General features: G+C 36.7%; 2 protein-coding genes across 6 annotated transcripts; one reads left to right on the top strand and one right to left on the bottom strand.

Moving 5' to 3' along the window:
* The first annotated feature begins 1,714 nt into the window (after positions 1 to 1,714).
* Positions 1,715 to 4,120, top strand: LOC142549593 (SCARECROW-LIKE protein 7-like). The gene has a single exon (XM_075658626.1). It carries the CDS (start codon positions 1,916 to 1,918, stop codon positions 3,704 to 3,706), a length of 1,791 nt encoding a protein of 596 aa, XP_075514741.1. The 5' UTR covers positions 1,715 to 1,915; the 3' UTR covers positions 3,707 to 4,120.
* Positions 4,121 to 8,226: 4,106 nt separating this feature from the next.
* Positions 8,227 to 17,482, bottom strand: LOC142549592 (vacuolar sorting protein 39-like). Of its 5 annotated transcripts, none has more exons than XM_075658622.1 (12): positions 16,881 to 17,482; positions 16,139 to 16,366; positions 15,763 to 15,894; positions 15,534 to 15,677; positions 14,945 to 15,057; positions 13,539 to 13,974; positions 12,949 to 13,278; positions 12,021 to 12,242; positions 11,451 to 11,693; positions 10,147 to 10,587; positions 9,899 to 9,997; positions 8,227 to 9,519 (listed from the first exon to the last, which is right to left on the bottom strand). In XM_075658622.1, the coding sequence occupies exons 1-12, from the start codon at positions 17,310 to 17,312 to the stop codon at positions 9,319 to 9,321; spliced, it is 3,021 nt and encodes a 1,006-aa protein (XP_075514737.1). In that variant the 5' UTR covers positions 17,313 to 17,482; the 3' UTR covers positions 8,227 to 9,318. The 5 variants fall into 5 exon arrangements, with proteins under 5 accessions (XP_075514737.1, XP_075514736.1, XP_075514739.1 ...); XM_075658621.1 differs by having other exon boundaries at positions 16,139 to 16,350; positions 16,859 to 17,480; XM_075658624.1 differs by having other exon boundaries at positions 16,144 to 16,350; positions 16,859 to 17,072.
* Positions 17,483 to 18,863: the final 1,381 nt, after the last annotated feature.

Here is an 18,863-nt window from a genome sequence, read left to right as displayed (position 1 = left end):
TTAATTACAAACGTTCTCGTGAGATCGTCTCACGGATGAATTTCGTAAAACAAATATCTGATTTGACTCAACTCAGTTAATGAAAAATATATTTTTTAAGTTAAAAATATTACAATATATATGAATCGAGTCGATTTATCTAAAAAATATGAATAGGTGAAACTATCACAAGCTACATCTGATTTTTTTTTTGGAACCCTATCGGAGTAAATAAAGATAAATCACGTAGAGTGGTTATTGGGTCAAGTCACCTATTTCCTAATTAGCCCCTTTACACATTCATCTCTCTCATTTTGACCCGTCCGAGTCGTGGGGCCCACTAAGCTCCAAGTTGTCAACGCGTCAATCTATGACCTCCACTGCCAACGGTAAAAGAAACAGACAGATCTCACCGTCCAATCCCCGATGGACGGTCGAGATCAAAACATTTCTAACCTGGAGAAATTTGACAATTTCAAAAACAATCACAAACAGTGACGTCATATACTGTACCGCTGACGCAGCAGTGGGGCCGAACGCCGCAGGTACTGCACTGCAGCGCGAGCTGTCCCCCCGTTCAGGCCGGGGGGAAAAGATGTTTTTTATGTGGGCCCCACAGTGATGGAGAGCCACGTCATCGTCAGTCATATGTGACGGTGCTAAGAAATCAATGGTGACCACACATCCTAATGGCGAGATTTGCGTGTGTTATCGTAAGATCGGAGAATGTCACATTTAAATTATAACTATTATATTTCAATTTTTTTGAATATTACCATATTTTTTTTAAAAAAATTCAAACCGACCAATGAGCTATATCTCAACTAAATTTTAAAATAAAAATATCGATAAATTCTAGATATCACATCATAATTTTTAAACTAAAATGACCACGTGATAATTTACACACACTGTTATGTTATGTTTTTCAAAACTACGGACCCAGAAAGTACGAAAAGCTATAGACAAAAAATTGTATGAGACGGTCTCACGGGTCGTATTTTGTGAGACAGATCTCTTATTTAGGTCATGAAAAACTATTACTTTTTATGCTAAGTGTATTAATTTTTATTGTAAATATCGGTAGGATTGATCCGTCTCACAGATAAAGATTTGTAAGACCGTATCACAAGAGAGATATTCAAAGCTCTATTATGCTCTCTTTATTACAAGCTCACGCTAGTAGCCCTCACTTTTGAATTGTACATGAGAAACAAATCTCATAAAAAGTTGAGCTACGCCTCAATAAGTTAAGACTGATTCAAATTTAAAAATCTAATCAATTGTAAATAATATTATTGAGAATAACCAATCTTCTAATCTCAACTTGTTGAAAACCAAATAATTTGTGAAAATAAAATCATTTACCATATTTCACATTTTCTTCGATCAATCATCACAAATCATCGGTCATAGCCAGTTACATAAATGTCAATAAATCTAGATCAGATATATCATCAACGGGTCATTATTTATCATATCTATAAATCAAAAATCAGATACGTAAACATTGAAATATAATAAATATCTTATTAAAAAATATATAATAAAATTAACTCACAGTTTACTATGACACAGTAATTACACCATATATATTGTAGTTTATGAATGAATTATGTTAGTAAACTATAATATTATTATATAAAATTTATTTTCTTATTACAACAAAGTCAAAGGGTTCGTGCTTTCCCATTTAACTGTATAAGATATTTTAATATTAATATATAATTTAATGCTTACGAGAGTGGAATTGTTTAGTCCACAGTGCACAAAAACACAGTCCCCCTTCTCCTTCTTTAAATCTCAGCATCTCTCCCTGTTGTCTCCTTTCATCTCAAATTTCCCAGTTTTACATGCTAAAATCTCTTGCATTTTGATGCTAGTAATCTGCGGCTGCTCAGTCATGTTGTAAGATTTTGTGGAGAAGAGCTTTACAATGGCATACATGTGTACAGACAGCGGGAATCTGATGGCGATTGCGCAGCAAGTGATTCAGCAGAAGCAGCAGCAGGAGCAGCAGCAAGTGCAGCAACACCAGCAGCAGTTCCTCAACATCAACCCTTTTTGCTCCAGCCCATGGCCGGGAACCAGTTCCACCGTGGCAGGTCAACACCACCATGCTCAGGCTTCCGCCTCTCTCAGCTATGGGTTTCTCGACCCGTTTAGTGTGTCGGGAGGCGAGCCCGACACGACAGAATCCGGGTTTTACTTTCCCAGCTTGGAACACCACTCCACAACAGGGTTCAGATTTTCGGAGTTGTGCGACGGTCCGGGTGGCGATTTTGACTCGGAGGAGTGGATGGAGAGCTTGATTGGCGGCGGAGATCCCACTGAGAACTCTAATCTTCGGACGGATTGCGACGCGTGGCGGCCCAGTTCTGATTTTACCGCTCATATATATAATTCTGATCCGTTCCCGAGTCGACTCAGGCCTAACTCATCTCCCTCGTCCGATCTTGCCCGAGTTATCTTTTCCGAGCCGACCTCCACCTTGATCCTGCCTTCTTCTGCCGTGAAAGAAACGAAGCCAGTAGTCCATGAAGTCGGCGCAGTAGTGGCCGGTGATTGTAACACTTTTGCTTCAACTAGTTCCCCTGAACCCTCCCTTAAAGGGAAACCATATCTAAAAGCTTTATTAGACTGCGCTCGGCTCTCTGATTCAGACCCAAAAAAGGCGGTGAAATCTCTTATACGGCTCAGGGATTCGGTTTCCCAGCACGGCGATCCCCTCGAGCGAGTATCGTACTATTTCTCCGAGGCCCTATATAGTAGAGTCTCGCCTCGAGGTCTAAAGGCTGCCACAGTTAGTGATACTACCTGTGAACAGTTCACTTCATCGTACAAAGCCCTCAATGATGCCTGCCCCAACTCTAAATTCGCCCATTTAACTGCAAACCAAGCAATTTTAGAAGCCACTGAAAAAGCCAAGAAAATCCATATATTGGATTTTGGGATTGTTCAGGGAGTCCAATGGGCCGCCTTTCTGCAGGATTTGGCGACAAGACCTGCGGGGAAGCCTGAAAGGATTCGAATTTCGGGAATACCGGCCTCTGCTCTTGGGCATACTCGGGCGGCTTTGCTTTTGGCTACTGGAAAGCGATTGCGAGACTTTGCTAAGCTTTTGGATTTGAATTTTGAGTTTGAACCCGTTTTGACACCGGTTCGGGAGCTGAAGGACTCGAGTTTCCGAGTCGATCCAGATGAGGTAACAGCAGTGAACTTCATGCTTCAATTGAATAATTTACTCGACGACAGTGATGAAGGCGTTGAGGCAACCCTCGAGCTTGCAAAGTCATTGAATCCCAAGATTGTAACTTTAGGTGAGTATGAAGTGAGCTTGAACCGGGTCGGATTCTTTCCCCGTTTCAAGAATGCCCTCAAGTACTACACCGCTGTGTTTGAATCCCTAGACCAGAACATGGCTCGGGACTCACCCGAGCGTATCCAGGTTGAAAGATTGGTTCTTGGCCGTAGAATAGCTGGAGTAGCTGGGCCGGAAGAACCAAGAAGAGAGCGCATGGAAGATAAAGAGAGATGGAGAATTTTAATGGAGGACGCAGGTTTTCAGCCAGTAGTCTTCAGCCATTATGCATTAAGCCAGGCTAAAATACTTCTTTGGAAATACAGTTACAGTTCATTTTACAAGCTTATTGAATCTTCTCCACCGGGGTTTCTTTCTTTAGCTTGGAATGATGTTCCACTGCTCACTGTTTCTTCCTGGTGTTGATTGAATAAGCTGAATTTTGTCGGTAATTTTCACCCCGATCGACCTTCTTAGATCCTTGGCGTAGAAACACTGAAGAGAGATTGTTACTGGAGTCAGCTTGGATGAACTATACTCTTTATCCTGAAGATGCATCAATTGCAGGAGTAGATGGAAGGCATCTCACCAACAGGGACAGATTAGTTAGTAGTTTTGAAGCTTTTGGGGGCCAACTCATTTTTCCACTCGTATCAGTACGAATTTCTGGTTAATTTACGGAAATTATTAATGTTCAAGGCTTGTTTTATCCTCCATTATATAGTTTAACTCATGGCCTCATTGTTTGTTCTGTTATGTGACTTGTTGAGGACCAACTGTAACTGTCTATATGAATCTGAATTATTTATGTTTGGTAATAATTGATGTGTTGCTTTTCAATCTTTCAAGAACCGGAGAACTTGCACGAGTTACGCCACGTGTAATGGCCAACCAGGAACCAGAATCAGTTTCATTTGAAGAATTTAATTCCATACTCGAAGAAAACTAATGTGTTGAGAGTATAATGGGGTTTTTGTTATGTTTGTATGGTCAATTTTCTTGGCGTGGGCATTTGTCCAAGTTACTTGCACCACATGATATATGTGTGTATATACTGTAGCAGCCGCAGCATTTTCTTAAAGGCAGTGATAGACCCAAAAATGGGAAGAAAGGACGATTTTTTGGATCCATGAAGGTGGAAGACGTATTATAATGAGTTTCATATGTTAAAAAATCGCCTCCCTCGATCTTTGCTGGAAATCCCCGAGGTTTGAGTTCATGGAAGTTAGAGGCGGCCCGAGTCCGGGAAAAGAGTCCAGAAAAGATCCAAGGGGAACAGAGTGGTGGTCGTTCCCTTTGAGTTTGCCATTTTACCCACGCCCATTAAGTAATATATTGGCTCACAAGGACTGCACAGTACTCCTCTTGACTGAAACTTATGTACACCACACTGTCGTTTGCGTGTAAATTGACATTTTGAAATATGTCTTTCCATTTTCATGAGTCCTTCAAAGCCATTTTAGTACACTTCTACAATACAAATTATTTTATTTAGGAAAATTGTTTACAAATTATAAACGTTTTTAATTAAAGTATGAATATTTTTGTAGAGGCCGGAAATTTATGGTGCCACACCTGGAAAATTCTCGGTCTCAAATAGTTGGAAAAATGATTTTCTACGTATGTTCATCAGGATATTGGTTTTTTTTAAAAAAATTATCAGAAATATAGCTAGTCTTATCAATTTATGTATAAAAAATCTTGTAAAATGTCAAACAAGAAGAAGAAGAGAGGACTTTCAATATTTTGAAAAATACATTTAGAGTTGTTTTTAAATTTTGAGACCAAAAGCATTACAAATTATCACAATATAGTCAAATGAATTTTTAAAAAGCATATTCAATGTAACGATGAAGAAAAAAAAGTGCTTCGACCACATGCTCTGGGAATGTAAGTCTTCTGTGAGACGATCTCATGAATCTTTATCTTTATTGTGAGACGGATCTCTTATTTTTTCATGGACGACTCAAATAAGAGATCCGTCTCACAAAATACGACCCGTGAGACCGTCTCACACAAGTTTTTGTACTTATCAAAATACTGAATTGAAGTAGTTTGACTTTATAAGTCCCAAACTAGAGCAAACCTTAAAAAAACAAAGTCAATATAATGAAATTATAATATTCAAATTTCCAACGGCTATCAATGAGTCTTTATTTCCATTGAACTAGCTTTCATGGGGTGCACAAGCTGCAAGTTGGCCATTGTTAGATTCAAACACCAAACTTTCATTCCTCAAATTCAAAAATGATCAAGTAAAAAAGTTAAGACCCAAATATCGATCAAGTTAGGCCTCGTCAAATTTGGTTCATACACAATCGTAGCAGGACTTTTGTCCAAGACCATCAAATGTTGTAATGGTGTCCGCGACGTTCGGTGACGGAACCAAAGGAGGGTGGTTGCCCTTCCCCTCAAATATTTTTTTATTTTATCGACAAATAGTTGAAAAATAATTTTATTTTTTTCACTCTCTCAATAATATTTGCTCTTGTTCACTAAAATTTTTTTAATTTTTTTTTTGCTCCCTCCAACCTCTATGGAGACATATGATGGATTCTATGTTTGAATATTGAAGGACGAAGACATTCTTAAATACTTGAGATTTAAATGTTAAAATTATTTAAAAGTGAATTTCATACTCTTGTATTTCTTCATAATAAATACATCTTTTGCGGAGTTCTTTTTCCCTGAGCAATAAATGCTTCACCGTCTCCTTGCTAAATACAATATTTTGCATTTAACACTCTTTGGTTGGTTTTGTCAGCTTTCCTAAATGAGCAATAAATACAGTTGCGGTTTATATTTTCGGTGTAAATTCTGTCAAGAGTAAGTGTCTATTAAACACCGATTAGTTTTTATAAAAATAATCTATTCATTTAGATAAATAATATTTTTCATATAAATATCTCATAACTATAATATTTAATACACTTTAAAATTTAAAAAATTCATTTATTATCTCTACAAATTACATATTTAACATAATTTTATTATTGTTATCCAAATAATAATTAAATTTTATAACAAAATTTTATGAATTAACTCGATCTGTTACTGATCATATTCACTATCGTGATCATGATTCTACGTAATGTTATCGTTCCTAGTTAAATATAAAATATTTTAAATTATCTCAACAAAGACGTCCATCGAAATTGAGACTTTAAATCATTAACTCCATTCGACTCAAATAAATCAAATCGTTCAATTTTTTCAAAAAACTAATTCACTTTAATAAGGCAAAACGAAAAATATAAAAACTTTTGTGAGTGAGTTTTACGAGTCAATTTTGTGAGACATTTTCTATTTGAGTCACCCAAGAAAAACATTTTTTATGACAAATATTATTTATTATTGTAAATAAAAACATGTTGACTCGTCTAATAAATAAAGATCCGTGAGACCGTTCCACAATAGACATAATAAATGAAATATTAATAGCAATACATTGAAACCATAGGAATAAACCTAATTGATGAAGACCAGGTGAATCGGGTGAGTTGGGTCGGGCAATTCAACGAATCTGATAACAAGATGATGAAGGAAATATGAGCTGTAAAATAGATCTCAAACTGAAGGTATCTTTCTGGAGTAAGGCTGCAATGGTGTCCTGAAAATAGAAAGATAGACACATGAATGGGCATCGGAGGGGTGTCCGACATTGCCACTCCGATACTTAAGTCAGCAGATGAGCAATGAAGAAAACCAATATAATTCTTTAGAGAGAAATGAATGTCATTGGTATATATACGTGTGAATGAATTTAATGCAAATCAAACATGCTATTTATATCACCAAGTTCATGTCACACTGACATATCCTTTCCATCACGTCCAATCGATATGATTCTGTCAGGTATGTTTATCGAGATAAGAAATCACTTGTTTTTGCACTCGAGTGCGGTACTATTACCGAGACATTCCGGTTAGAGAATCATCACCGGGTCATTCGTCCGAGAGCTCGGGCCTCTGGTTGCCCGGATAAATGACGTCTCAAGCACTCATGTATCCGACTGCTTATGAGCTCCTTCGTAAAACTTACCATGATCCGAGCTATCCATTTATTTTCTCGGGTTATCCATGACCCGGGCTCTCCCGGAGATATCACCACTAATCATCTACCATTTAAACTAATTTACTAAAACTCCATAAACTGTATATTCTAGTTTCTTCAATCAGCCCCGAAGGTCCACCTGACTTTCAACCTTCTTTTGTACCAGAAGTTGTTCCATATGAGAACTTGTCAACCATCTAATTTAATCAAGAGTAGGTCTCTTGTGAAACGGTCTCACGAATCTTTATCTGTGAGACGGGTCAACCCTGCCGATATTCACAATAAAAAATAATACTATTAGCATAAAAAGTAATACGAGATACATCTCACAAAATACGACTCGTAAGACCGTTTCACACAAGTTTTTATCTTTAATCAAAAATCACACACATAAATGAAAAAGCAAAATCCCATATTCTCGAAATCAAATTTGTGATTTTGGCTCTCGTTTGAACTCAAGGGACGACCAAAAATATATTTACTTTTCGGGTGGGGAAATCAATTTGCTTTTTTGCTTTCAATGGCTTGGTTAAATAAAATGACAAAAAATAGGCCCCAACATATAATAATATCCATTCAATGTCATATTAAATAAACAACTTACCATCTTCCATTTGACTTGGAAACAACGTTTGTGATCTTCCATGGGAGTGTGGATAAATTCCTGTAAATAATTCTTCATATTCATGAAAAAACTTGCATTATGGCGATCAATTTGTTATAATCGACTGTTTCTGCTAGAACCACTAACAGCAATTGGCTGATCAGCGTCCATTTTTATGATTTGCAACTTCTTTCTAAGAAAGTAAGAGAGATCATTAATAGTATACCCAACAAGTTTTAACAGAATGAAGAGAATAGTCATGACAAAATTGCACCTGTTTTGATATTACCTGATGAAAAAGAGACGAAGAATATTAGTTATTGTATGTATGCATATATAGAGTCTGGTTTGATTAATTTGTTGGGCTGCTTGTACGAGAAAGGGATAACATGGCTTGGGAAGGAAGACAACTGTGCTTGACCTGTTTTTCATCTGCTGAAACTCAGCAAGTTGATCTTCTTTTGTCCTGCAAGTTAACTAACGATTACAGATTCAAATTCATCCGAATTGCATGAAGAAAAAGAAAGACAACATCAACTATGCCCCTCGACTCCTCGACGTCCAAAACATTTGCACCTATGATTCCATTCAATCAGATTGAATTTAAACGAAACACAATTTTGCATCAAACAACCCATTGTGCACCGACGTTCACGGTGGCACACTCTTGTCTCTTGATGATTTTTTACTAACCTTTATGCACCTGGTCCCTGATCTATCGTATGATATGAACAGCTGCCACATTACGACTCTGAACCAACATATATACTTCTCCAGATTGTGTTTTCGCTGTGTGAATGTTAACAAAAAACACCGAAGCTATGCCGTAGGCCAAGACGAATCATTAATGTTATAGGCGGGAATGCCTCTCAAACTTATCAACCCCGCTCCACAATTGTTAGTGACATTGGTGTAGGACACAACATAAACTAGATAAAAATAGGAAGTAATACAAGTAACAACCAACAGAATGATTTGCTCTTCCATTAAATTAGAAAATATCATTTCACAATCATGTGGTAATACTAATTTACAACGAAAGCAATTTCCAAAAAAATGAAACACTTAAAACCATAAAACACTTCAAGCCTTGCACAAAAAAATACCCGCTTCTCCTAAATAAGATATACAACAAGTTGATGACACCGTTCTGTTATGTCACGTGTAAATGACTGCAGTTTCTAAGTCAAAAGAGCAAGAAACAAAACAAAATCATACAGCTTTGTGAGTAGAGAACTGGTCCTTGATGAAAAGGAAGATATAAAAAAAAAAAACAAAAAAGCACATTATAGTTCATTTCGACCTCCCAAATGACATCGAAAACTTGCCACTGTCATGGAGGGACTACTGTCTCCACTACTATTAATGTATGCACTAATTGTCACCTCTTGAGCAACGGCAAGCCTTTTGCCACAGCTTTCATATTCTGCGAATCTTTGAAGCAAACAAAGTGCACAATTGTCTTACCGTTGGGATAAATTGCAAAGACACTAGTTCCTATCTTTTTGTTGCAAAGAGAGCACACACTGTCTCCAGTAATCTTCACAACAGTTTTCCTTAGGCTATATAATTCATCTTTTACCTGCGATTTAGAAAAAAAGTATAATTTAGAGAAACTAAAATATAACGCATTCATGGACATTAGTTAAAATTTGTTTATTGGAATCTTGGTTATGTGCTGTCAATTCCGGGTCAATCTTAACATAGAAAATGGTGGAACTTGGCGATCAACAGAGGATTACATGGTTAATGCTCTTATAGAGAGTACATGAAAACTATGGTTGGCACGATTAGTTTCTCATTTGCCTCATTCATTAGAAAAATGTAAAAGCAAGTCATAGGGTAAAGTCCGTTGACATTTGACACGTCTACACGCTAGACATGATTGTATTAACTGAGATTCAGGTAGTTGTGAGAAAACAAATTCCAATTTATCCGATAACATTTTGAATGAAACATACCTGTAGGCTTTCACTCTCTCTCAAACTCTTTATTACAGAAAAATTCCGGTATGCTTCACTGGATTTTCTCAAAAGTGGACCAAGAAAAGGAAGTAGATTCTGCAGTGAGCCAATAAAAAAAAGAATGAGAGCAGTCTAAACATATAACAATACATGTTATTCATCTCAAGAAACACCGGAAGAATCCAACATACGCATGCATTTCCCACTTTTTATAGTCATAGTACTCTGTCCAACAAGGAAATTACCTTTAGCTTAGTTTCTCTAGGTAGCAGCTTTAAGGCCTGAGCTCCATTTATTCGATCCCATCTTTGGGCCAATAAATCAATGACCTTATCAAGCAAAATGGTAGAAGTTCCTTCCTCAATTGCATCATCAGTATCACTCTTTCCGCTGTCAGTGCCACTAGCGTTGACGCGAGTCTCTTCCGCAACCTCAATTTCCGCAATTTTCTTATTTAAGCGACCTTTGATTTTACTCGTTCCAGGACCAACTTTAGGAATAGCAAAGCTCTGAGAAGAAATCAAATTGGCAATTCTCCTTTCAAAGTTTTTCGTTGTCTTCCAAGGATTCAAATATATTTGCAGCAGAGTAAGATATATGTTTCCATAAGATTTTGCTGAGTGTTGACCAACAACGGACTCGTACACCCGGTCGCAATATGACAGTGCCAGTTCAGGAACATTAAGCTTTTTACAATTTATTCACACATCAAAGAAGAGAGGATTAGAATGCGTGAAGATGAGTTGCTTCAAGGGGTAAAAAGAAAGAAAGAAAGAAATGAAGAGAGAGCACACAGAAAACATGAGCACGACATTCTACTGGTGAAACACATAAAACATGTCACGTTAAATGTTGTTCCTTTCACATGCAAGACTAATACATTAACACCCTATTTCTATGCACCAATAACAAAGCTCACCAATATATTAGACATACCATAGTAATTTTAGGCATATGAGCAATCAAAGCGACTAAAGCATGCAATTTTACAATCTAGATGTATCACAAATACAACACCTATTTTACAAATTAAATAAGAACAAAACAAATATCAATTGATGTACAAGGTAAACACTAAACACTTGAAGCATGCCTTGACCCTTTATTGCACAACACGCGCACTTCATGAAAGTGACGCACCTTGATTTGTACCCAGGCCCTTGTGCACCTCTAAACACTACAATGCATACATAAACATCCCTGGAGCAGTACTTTTAGATATTGCAAAATTAAGATAGTAATATTCCATCCATCTAAAGTAACAACAAACATATCAGTAAGAAAGAGCTAATTTGTCGGTGACTTGACATGTTAAAACGTCCGAAAGATAGTGAGTAGGCAAGTACATCTGTCTACGATGTCTATCTAGTGCCTATGGAGAACTTCCTGGAGAAGGGTTCTATTAAACTTCAATTTTTTGACAAAGGCATAAAACACATACAAATAACAGGCATAAAACACATACAAATAACACCAAAAAGTAAAGGACACATTTATTTGGTATCAAACACACGGTCCTCAGAAAACATTGAACCGGGGACATAGTTACCTTATGAACATAAATGGACAGAGCTAGCTCATGTTGGTTAATCTTGCCCAATAGAATTGCATGTTCTTCAAACAGGGCCTCTGGTGGAAGACGCTTTAACATAATCTCCGGGTTGTACCTAGAGATGCTATCTAAAGCAGATAATAATTTTTTCCTCGTAGGAGAATAAATTTTCTCATCCCACTTACCCTGAGAATTAAGATCTGCATACCACTCGAGTACTTCTGACATATATATTTGTATCTGGATGAACCAATTATTTTCAGAAGATTAGTTCACATAAGCTAAAAATTATGTGTGATATTAGCACTACAAAAGAACATTTCACCAAAATCATCTGGTTATGATACTGTCTTTATTTGACGGAAATCAGTTTTTCAACTGTTTTTGAAAGGAGACCATAAGCTGCACAACATCACCACCAATTAAAATTTAAAATTAACTCATTTTCCTCCTCGAGTAATTTTTAAAAACTAGCAATTTGATAATTGAGATGTCGACCTAACAAACTTTATTTCATGATCATTAAAGGTATAGTCTAAAGCAGCCACATAATGTGTAATTCCTTACCATTTCATTTTGGAGATTTCCTGAGATGCCGTTTTCATTCATTGCAAGCATAAGTTCCAAATATGTAGTCTGCATGCTTGGAGCATGTTGTTTTAGATAAGAGTTTACCAGGTCAGCTGGAATATTTCCAGACAAGAAGAGTTCTATAGTTTGTGTGGGGCAGCTTTCAAGAACTAGCATTGAGAACTCCAGGACTAGCATTGGATCTGTGCCACAGAGAGGCTGATAAAAATAGACAGATTTTCAAAAAAATTAGTTGAAGCAGGTCATTGGTGTCAGACAATAGTAACACAAAATTATATCTATGGCAGTAATCATCCTGCTTGAAAATGCAACCTTCGCGAAATTTTATCTTGAATATGGATTATTGTAGTTCTCATATAGGTTTCCTTACCCACTGAAATATCAGACAATATGATAGGTTTCTTTGGATTCTTCCATTTAAAGAACTTTGACATACTTAATATGAATAAAGAGGTTCGATCCAAAAACAGTCGAGGCTGGAGATGATTCAGAGTTATCTGGATACTGGACCAATTAATTTGAAGTTTCAAGTTGTTTGGAACTTACAATATTTTACATGCGTAGATATACTGGATTAGATGCATTCAAACGTGTATTAACATCAAACTGTTTATATTTGTAACACTGGATATGCTTTGGTAAGAGAAAACTAGCTGATAAATACACAATTAAGAAATAATCGAAAGGAATAGCAATTAATAAAAGTATAACAAAAGCTAGAGCGGTGAGAAAATTTTTCCTGATGTCCTTTGTTTTAAGTAAATCTGGCAGTTATCCATAATGTATGAAAGTGCACTTGCATTATGATAGATACTGCTGATCCAAGGAAACACTTTCAGTTTAAGTAACTGCCAAAGTATTTCTTTGTGAACCAAGTATAGTGTCATTCGTAAAGGATACCTACTTTCAGATACTCGATAATCATTTCAGGTTTGAACTTCTGGGTGAGCTCAGCTGGTGTATTGTTTGAGTTTGACTCTGCCACTAATTTATGAAGCAGCTTGAGTGCCTCACGGTGCATTGCATTGCATTTATAAAGTTCCAACAGGCAAACATGCTGATTTCTTTCCTGTAAAAACTCTTCACATATTTTTACATTACAATAATTGAAACCCTTTAATAGTTCCAGAGCAGCTGAAGGTTGTCCTGTCAATACAAGCGCCTGAAGTAATGCTGTGTCAAGTATAGCAGCAATTTCACGAGCAACGGAGCTGATGGGTACATTTGCTCGACCCTATGAGAACCCAAAAAAGATTATAATCACATAACAATGAAAACATCAAACAATAACTAGCCCTACAGGTGCTACTAGGTGTAAAATGGAATCTAAATGATAACCAAAAGTGACAAATCAAAAGTTTTATTTAAGGTAGACAATACTTAATCACAAGTCATCACAATGAACGCTTCTGCTACAGTTGGGACCTTTGTCCATGAAACAAGAATTTGACATCTAAATTTATGATATGTAAATGAAAGAAGCAAAAACCTCACCTTTATTGGCTTCTTGGGCCGATTATATCCATATGAAACAAAACTATTTCCTACAGCATCTGAAACAGCTTCTTCAGTTCCTTCGGCGGCAGCTTTTTCAACAATATTGAATCTCTTTCTATGCAAGAACTTGATCAGGGCCATCAGAGAATTGTGGCTCATCTTCTTGGATTCAAAATCTACTCTCTCATCAGAATCCAATGCATGTGGATGAAATATAGATTCCATATCATCTGATATGGGTGAGGAACCTCTTGAGAGATCTAGAGCATCACCACTGATATCCATATATTTCTCTGGTTCAGGTACAACAGATGATTTGGGAAGAATGATTGATGGGTACAGAGAAAACACATAAGTGATTTCCACCTGAGATGCCAAAAAATGTTCCATGGCATCCTCATAGTTACCATTTTCAAACAAATAGTGAGCATATCTGCATCCATGTACCGATTTAACATCACAATTTTGCAACTGTAAGAGTAACTCATGGCATTATATACCACATGTTGGATTGTTAATTAAACAACATTTTGCCCGCAACTTTTGATCAAATTATCTTCATTTTACCAGTTATAGTCTCTAACATTGCAATGTAATTCCAGATCAATTTTTTTTTAAAGAAAAATATGCCTTTAAATGTAATGTTACAGCAAATTGAAGTTGGACCATGAGCCAAATTCCAACGGAGGGGATATCCAATGTCGACTCGAGTATCTTATACTCGGAAAAAAAATTTCACCAGATTTCTTTGAGTTTTAGCTCGTTACTATGATGCTTTTAACAATTTTAGTCAGTCAATGCATTATAAAAAGATACAAATCAAATTATGTGTTCCTTGTTCCCATTTAGACTTGGTAATCCCCTCTCATTGCACTAAGGAAATGCGCCATAAGTTCAACTTCAAAAGAATATTTTCTCTCTTTCTGTTTCCAAAAGCTCTGGTATTGACCATCTCTTGTTCAAGTCTTATAGTTGGATTTACAAATTATCAGCTGTGGATAAAATTTGTAGGGCAAACTATGCTAAACAACTAAAAGTGCCTAGGCATGGCCAACATATCTCAGCAATCAAGGTGCATGATTAGGGAAATTCGGAGAAAGGATAATGTGATCATAAAAGCTGGGGATAAAAAAGGAAGAGATAATGGTTAGGCATGAACAATATTAATTCACACGTCTGCTGATTAAATACAACCATTCAAAGATATGGAGTTTAGTAAGATTCGATTAAAGTTGACTCCAATAAACTAGACAAGAAGTTTTCATAGTTTGAAGAGTTTTGATATGAGCATCATCATTATATCAGTAGAATAACTCCTATCCTTGTCTTCTTTCTTTTTTCTTTTATTGAAGCGAGCTAAAAAAAAGCCTAAAAAAAAACCAAGAACAAGGATAAACAACCACCTTATATGAATCGACTGCTCCTTTGCGGCTCGAAGACTCGAATCTTCTGGGGGAAGTAACTTGCACATAGCCAGCGCTTCCTCAAAATTGCCTGAAGCTGTTAGCTGAACAATCTGGAAAAATGAAATACAACATATGGTATTTTATGAGGTCATGATCATCTTTTTAGTTGATAAAATTTTAAATCAAACATAATTGCCAGAGCCTTCTTTAAGCATTCTTAAAATTAGCTTTCTCACTGAAATTATGTTTTTCATCACAAAAGCCATATAAATCAGCAGTAAATAAAATAATAATATCTCCAGTAAGATGTCCAATGTCATGAAGAAAATCAAAGCATACTTTTCTCCCTTGGTCTATATTAACACATTACGAGTTTATGACTCCATATAATTGAAGAGATACAACTTCTTGATTCCAACAGGTGCTATGCCATATAATTAATGTTAGGATGAAAGATTGGCAAATATTGGTAAGACTAACCCACAATAGATGTACAATCTACAAATATTTCTTGGTACAGGCACAATTAACAAAGTCATAATCAAATGCAAAGGCCAATGATTATGGGGGAGAAAATGAAATGCACCTGTGCACCGAGAGGAACAGGAAAAAATCCATAAACAGAAGTCTCTAGAGCTACAATCATAGCATGGGTGCTCTGAAGGAGCCGGCGAGCATTACGAAGAACAACAGTTTGAATCAGTGGATAAGGATCGAGAAGAGACCGTATCTGCGTATCCAAAATAAATTGTTAACTGCGAAATTTCTCAAGACCATTCTCCATTCAGGTTGATAGCTAATGTATGCCAAGATACCTCAATATGTCTTGGTAAAAGACCTACTGCATATGGCATCTCAATAACCACTGATGCGGGAGCCTCCGACCAGCAAATCCTGCCTTCCTGAAGAAGTTTACCATTTTGATCGACAAATACTCCGATATTATCCTGGAGAAAACATAAGTAAATTTCACCACTTAATACATCCAGAAACTTTAGGCAACAAGACACGATATTGCATTTTGCATCAAGCTTGGATACTGCTTATGCAAGACATGCTCAAAAATTGTTCTCTAATCCGGAAACTTCGGGACATGAGTAATTGATAGACCAAAATCACATTATAAAAACCTTATGGTGTGAAAAACGGTGCTGGCATCATATAGATAACGAGAAACAAGAAATATATTACCTTACCCAGAAGAAGCTCTCCAGATGGAAGAGATACAACCAATGGCGGGGCAGTTCTGCCTGAAGGAAAAACCTCTGACAATGCACCATTTGTTGAATTCAATATGACATATTCTCTTCGAATCCCCAAACATATATTTTCACCACACCATGACATTGACTTCACATAGTCTGGAACACCAAATTCTTTCACCTCCGCAAACCCTCGCCCGCCTAAGAAAGCGATAAACTATCATGAATCAAGTCAATTGATAAAATGAGCCATTGTATCCAAAAGATGTACAAACAAATTTGTCTGGAGTTCATAAATCATACTAGGGAGTTCCAAGGTAAAGTATGTTAAGAAGCATAACCAAAAGGAATCAAAGATGCTATAGTTCATTTTCAAATCTAAATTTTAGGCCTTCCTAGATAATAATGGCAATGTAACAGCGTCCGAGAACTTAAATCCATGAAATCAAAATGAAAAAATAACTATAAAGCCAAGTAACTTTCGTATAAAAGGAGGCAGAGTTTACCATACATTCAATCCTTGACACAGCCAAACAGTAATATCCTCGTGATTATTCTTGCTTCTACCCCATCATACCGTCAGCAGAACATTAATAGTTCAATTCTCAAAACAGAAGATAAAAAAACCAAATCCCGACAAAAAACCACAACCATTTTAATCCAACAAAATGGAACCACCTAAACCTCATCTAAAATCACGAGTAATTACCATCGTGTCTGAAAATACAGACCCTTTTCTGCCGCGCGAAGCAGAGTAACCCCCTCTTCTCATCCCAAGAAAAGGCGTTCGCTCCCTTTGCCTTCGTAATCACAGCCAAAGTCTCCAAACTGGGCAGCCTGTGGAACGCAATCGACTCCGAGAGTGAGAGCAGGAGCTCCTTCGACTTAATGACTTCCATCGCGAGCATCGGCTTCTTGGAGAACCCATTAATCGTCCGCTGGAGCACATAGGGTTCCTTCTTCAGCTCTCGTGCGTGATGATAGAATTCAGAGACGGTAGATGGCGTGGATCGATCTTCCTCCGCGGAGGACTCCGGACTGTAGATTCGGAGGGAGCCGTCGGAGCAGGAGAGGAGGACGGTGGAGCCGCACGACTCGATGGCATCGATTCTGGCTGCGGAATTGGGGAGTAGCTGGAATGAATCGTAGGCGCTGTGCACCATTTTTTGTAACCGATTTTCGCGAACCTCCTTTCTTGGTCTAGCTTTTTCAATACTTTTTCAATCTGGGAAGAGAGAATCGGCAAAACGGCGTCGTGCGAGTGCTGCTTTATTAGGGAGACAGTTGTTATAGTGGACTCGGGGGGAGGCCTCGTCCCGCGCTTTTTAACTTCCTTTTTTGGTCGGGTTCGTTTGGAGTTTAAACTCAACAATTTTGTGCATTTTACGGATATTATATTGAATTACTTCAATTGAATTTACAGGAAAGAAATCAAGAAAATGATTCCTATCACCCGTCTCCGACGAAACGGGTCGTCATCAATCTAATTCACCTATTTGATGTGATCCGTTTAGACAATTATATGCACAAGCAAACCGAGATCAACTACTTTATTTGATCTATAGAATTAAATTTTAATTAACAATATATTTTTTGAAATATAAGTTTCAATCATTTTCCAAATTTTCTAAATTTATTACGAGCCTTTTTTAACAGTAAAAATAAAAATACCTAGGGCCTACGGGAAAATGAAATGGGCCAGTAATTTTGAACTGTGAATTGGGCTCATAGTCATGGGTGACTATTTGGGCTAATCCCTCGACCCACTAAAACTACTTTAATATCGTTCTCCATCAACCTCCTCGACCCAATGTACCTGCCAATGAGCCAAGTTTTCGCAAAAATACTAGTTCCGCGATTCTCGAACTGTCATACAATATTTGTCCAAAAAAGTTTACTTGAGCAGCATTGCAAGCTAATGTGTTATGCCGAGGGTTCACCCAATATTCATTGAATGGTTGCGACTGCGGGTTCTATATCAAAAAAAAGTAGTATATAATAAAAATATTCCAGACAAATCAAATGATTGGATTTTAGCATATTTCAAAAAAAAAAAATTTACATTTTAAGGCAAATTCCTTGGTTCCTATCCGAATGTTCATCATTTCAAAATAGAACGTTTATTTTGTTTCTTAGTGGAATCATGTTAATTCATGTTATATTTAATAATTTTGTTTCTAATCTCTCGCACTTCTCAAATAATTCGTTGGCTTTGGGTATTCTATTTACGATAAAATTTAGAACTGACAACCAAACTAGGAGCTACATATCCTTATTCCAATTTTTAGAATATAGATTTAATAATTTATTCGCATCAAATTGGTACATTTATATTTGACTACAACTATACGTTCCATTTACATATTTCCAAGTGTATACATAGTTAGAGGTGAGCATTCGGTCGGTTCGGTTATTAACCATAACCGAATCGAACCGAAATATTTATCAATAACCGAACCGACCGAATTAATTTTCATAACCGATGAAAACCGAATCGAATTAAAATTGGTTAATTCGATCGGTAACCGAATTAACCGATTAGCTTTAAAAAAAATTTGTGATTTAACTTTAATTATATATGTAATTTTTCTTAAACATTACAGTCTACACAAATGCATAAAAATATAAAATCACATGCAACACAAATGTATAAGTTTTGTTTGAATACAATTAATACATGTTTTTTTTTTATAAAATAACATAACATAGCCGGG

This window comes from Primulina tabacum, chromosome 6, assembly GCF_025594145.1.
Source record: "Primulina tabacum isolate GXHZ01 chromosome 6, ASM2559414v2, whole genome shotgun sequence".
NCBI lineage: Eukaryota > Viridiplantae > Streptophyta > Magnoliopsida > Lamiales > Gesneriaceae > Primulina > Primulina tabacum.
This window is presented reverse-complemented; position numbering and strand designations above follow the sequence as displayed.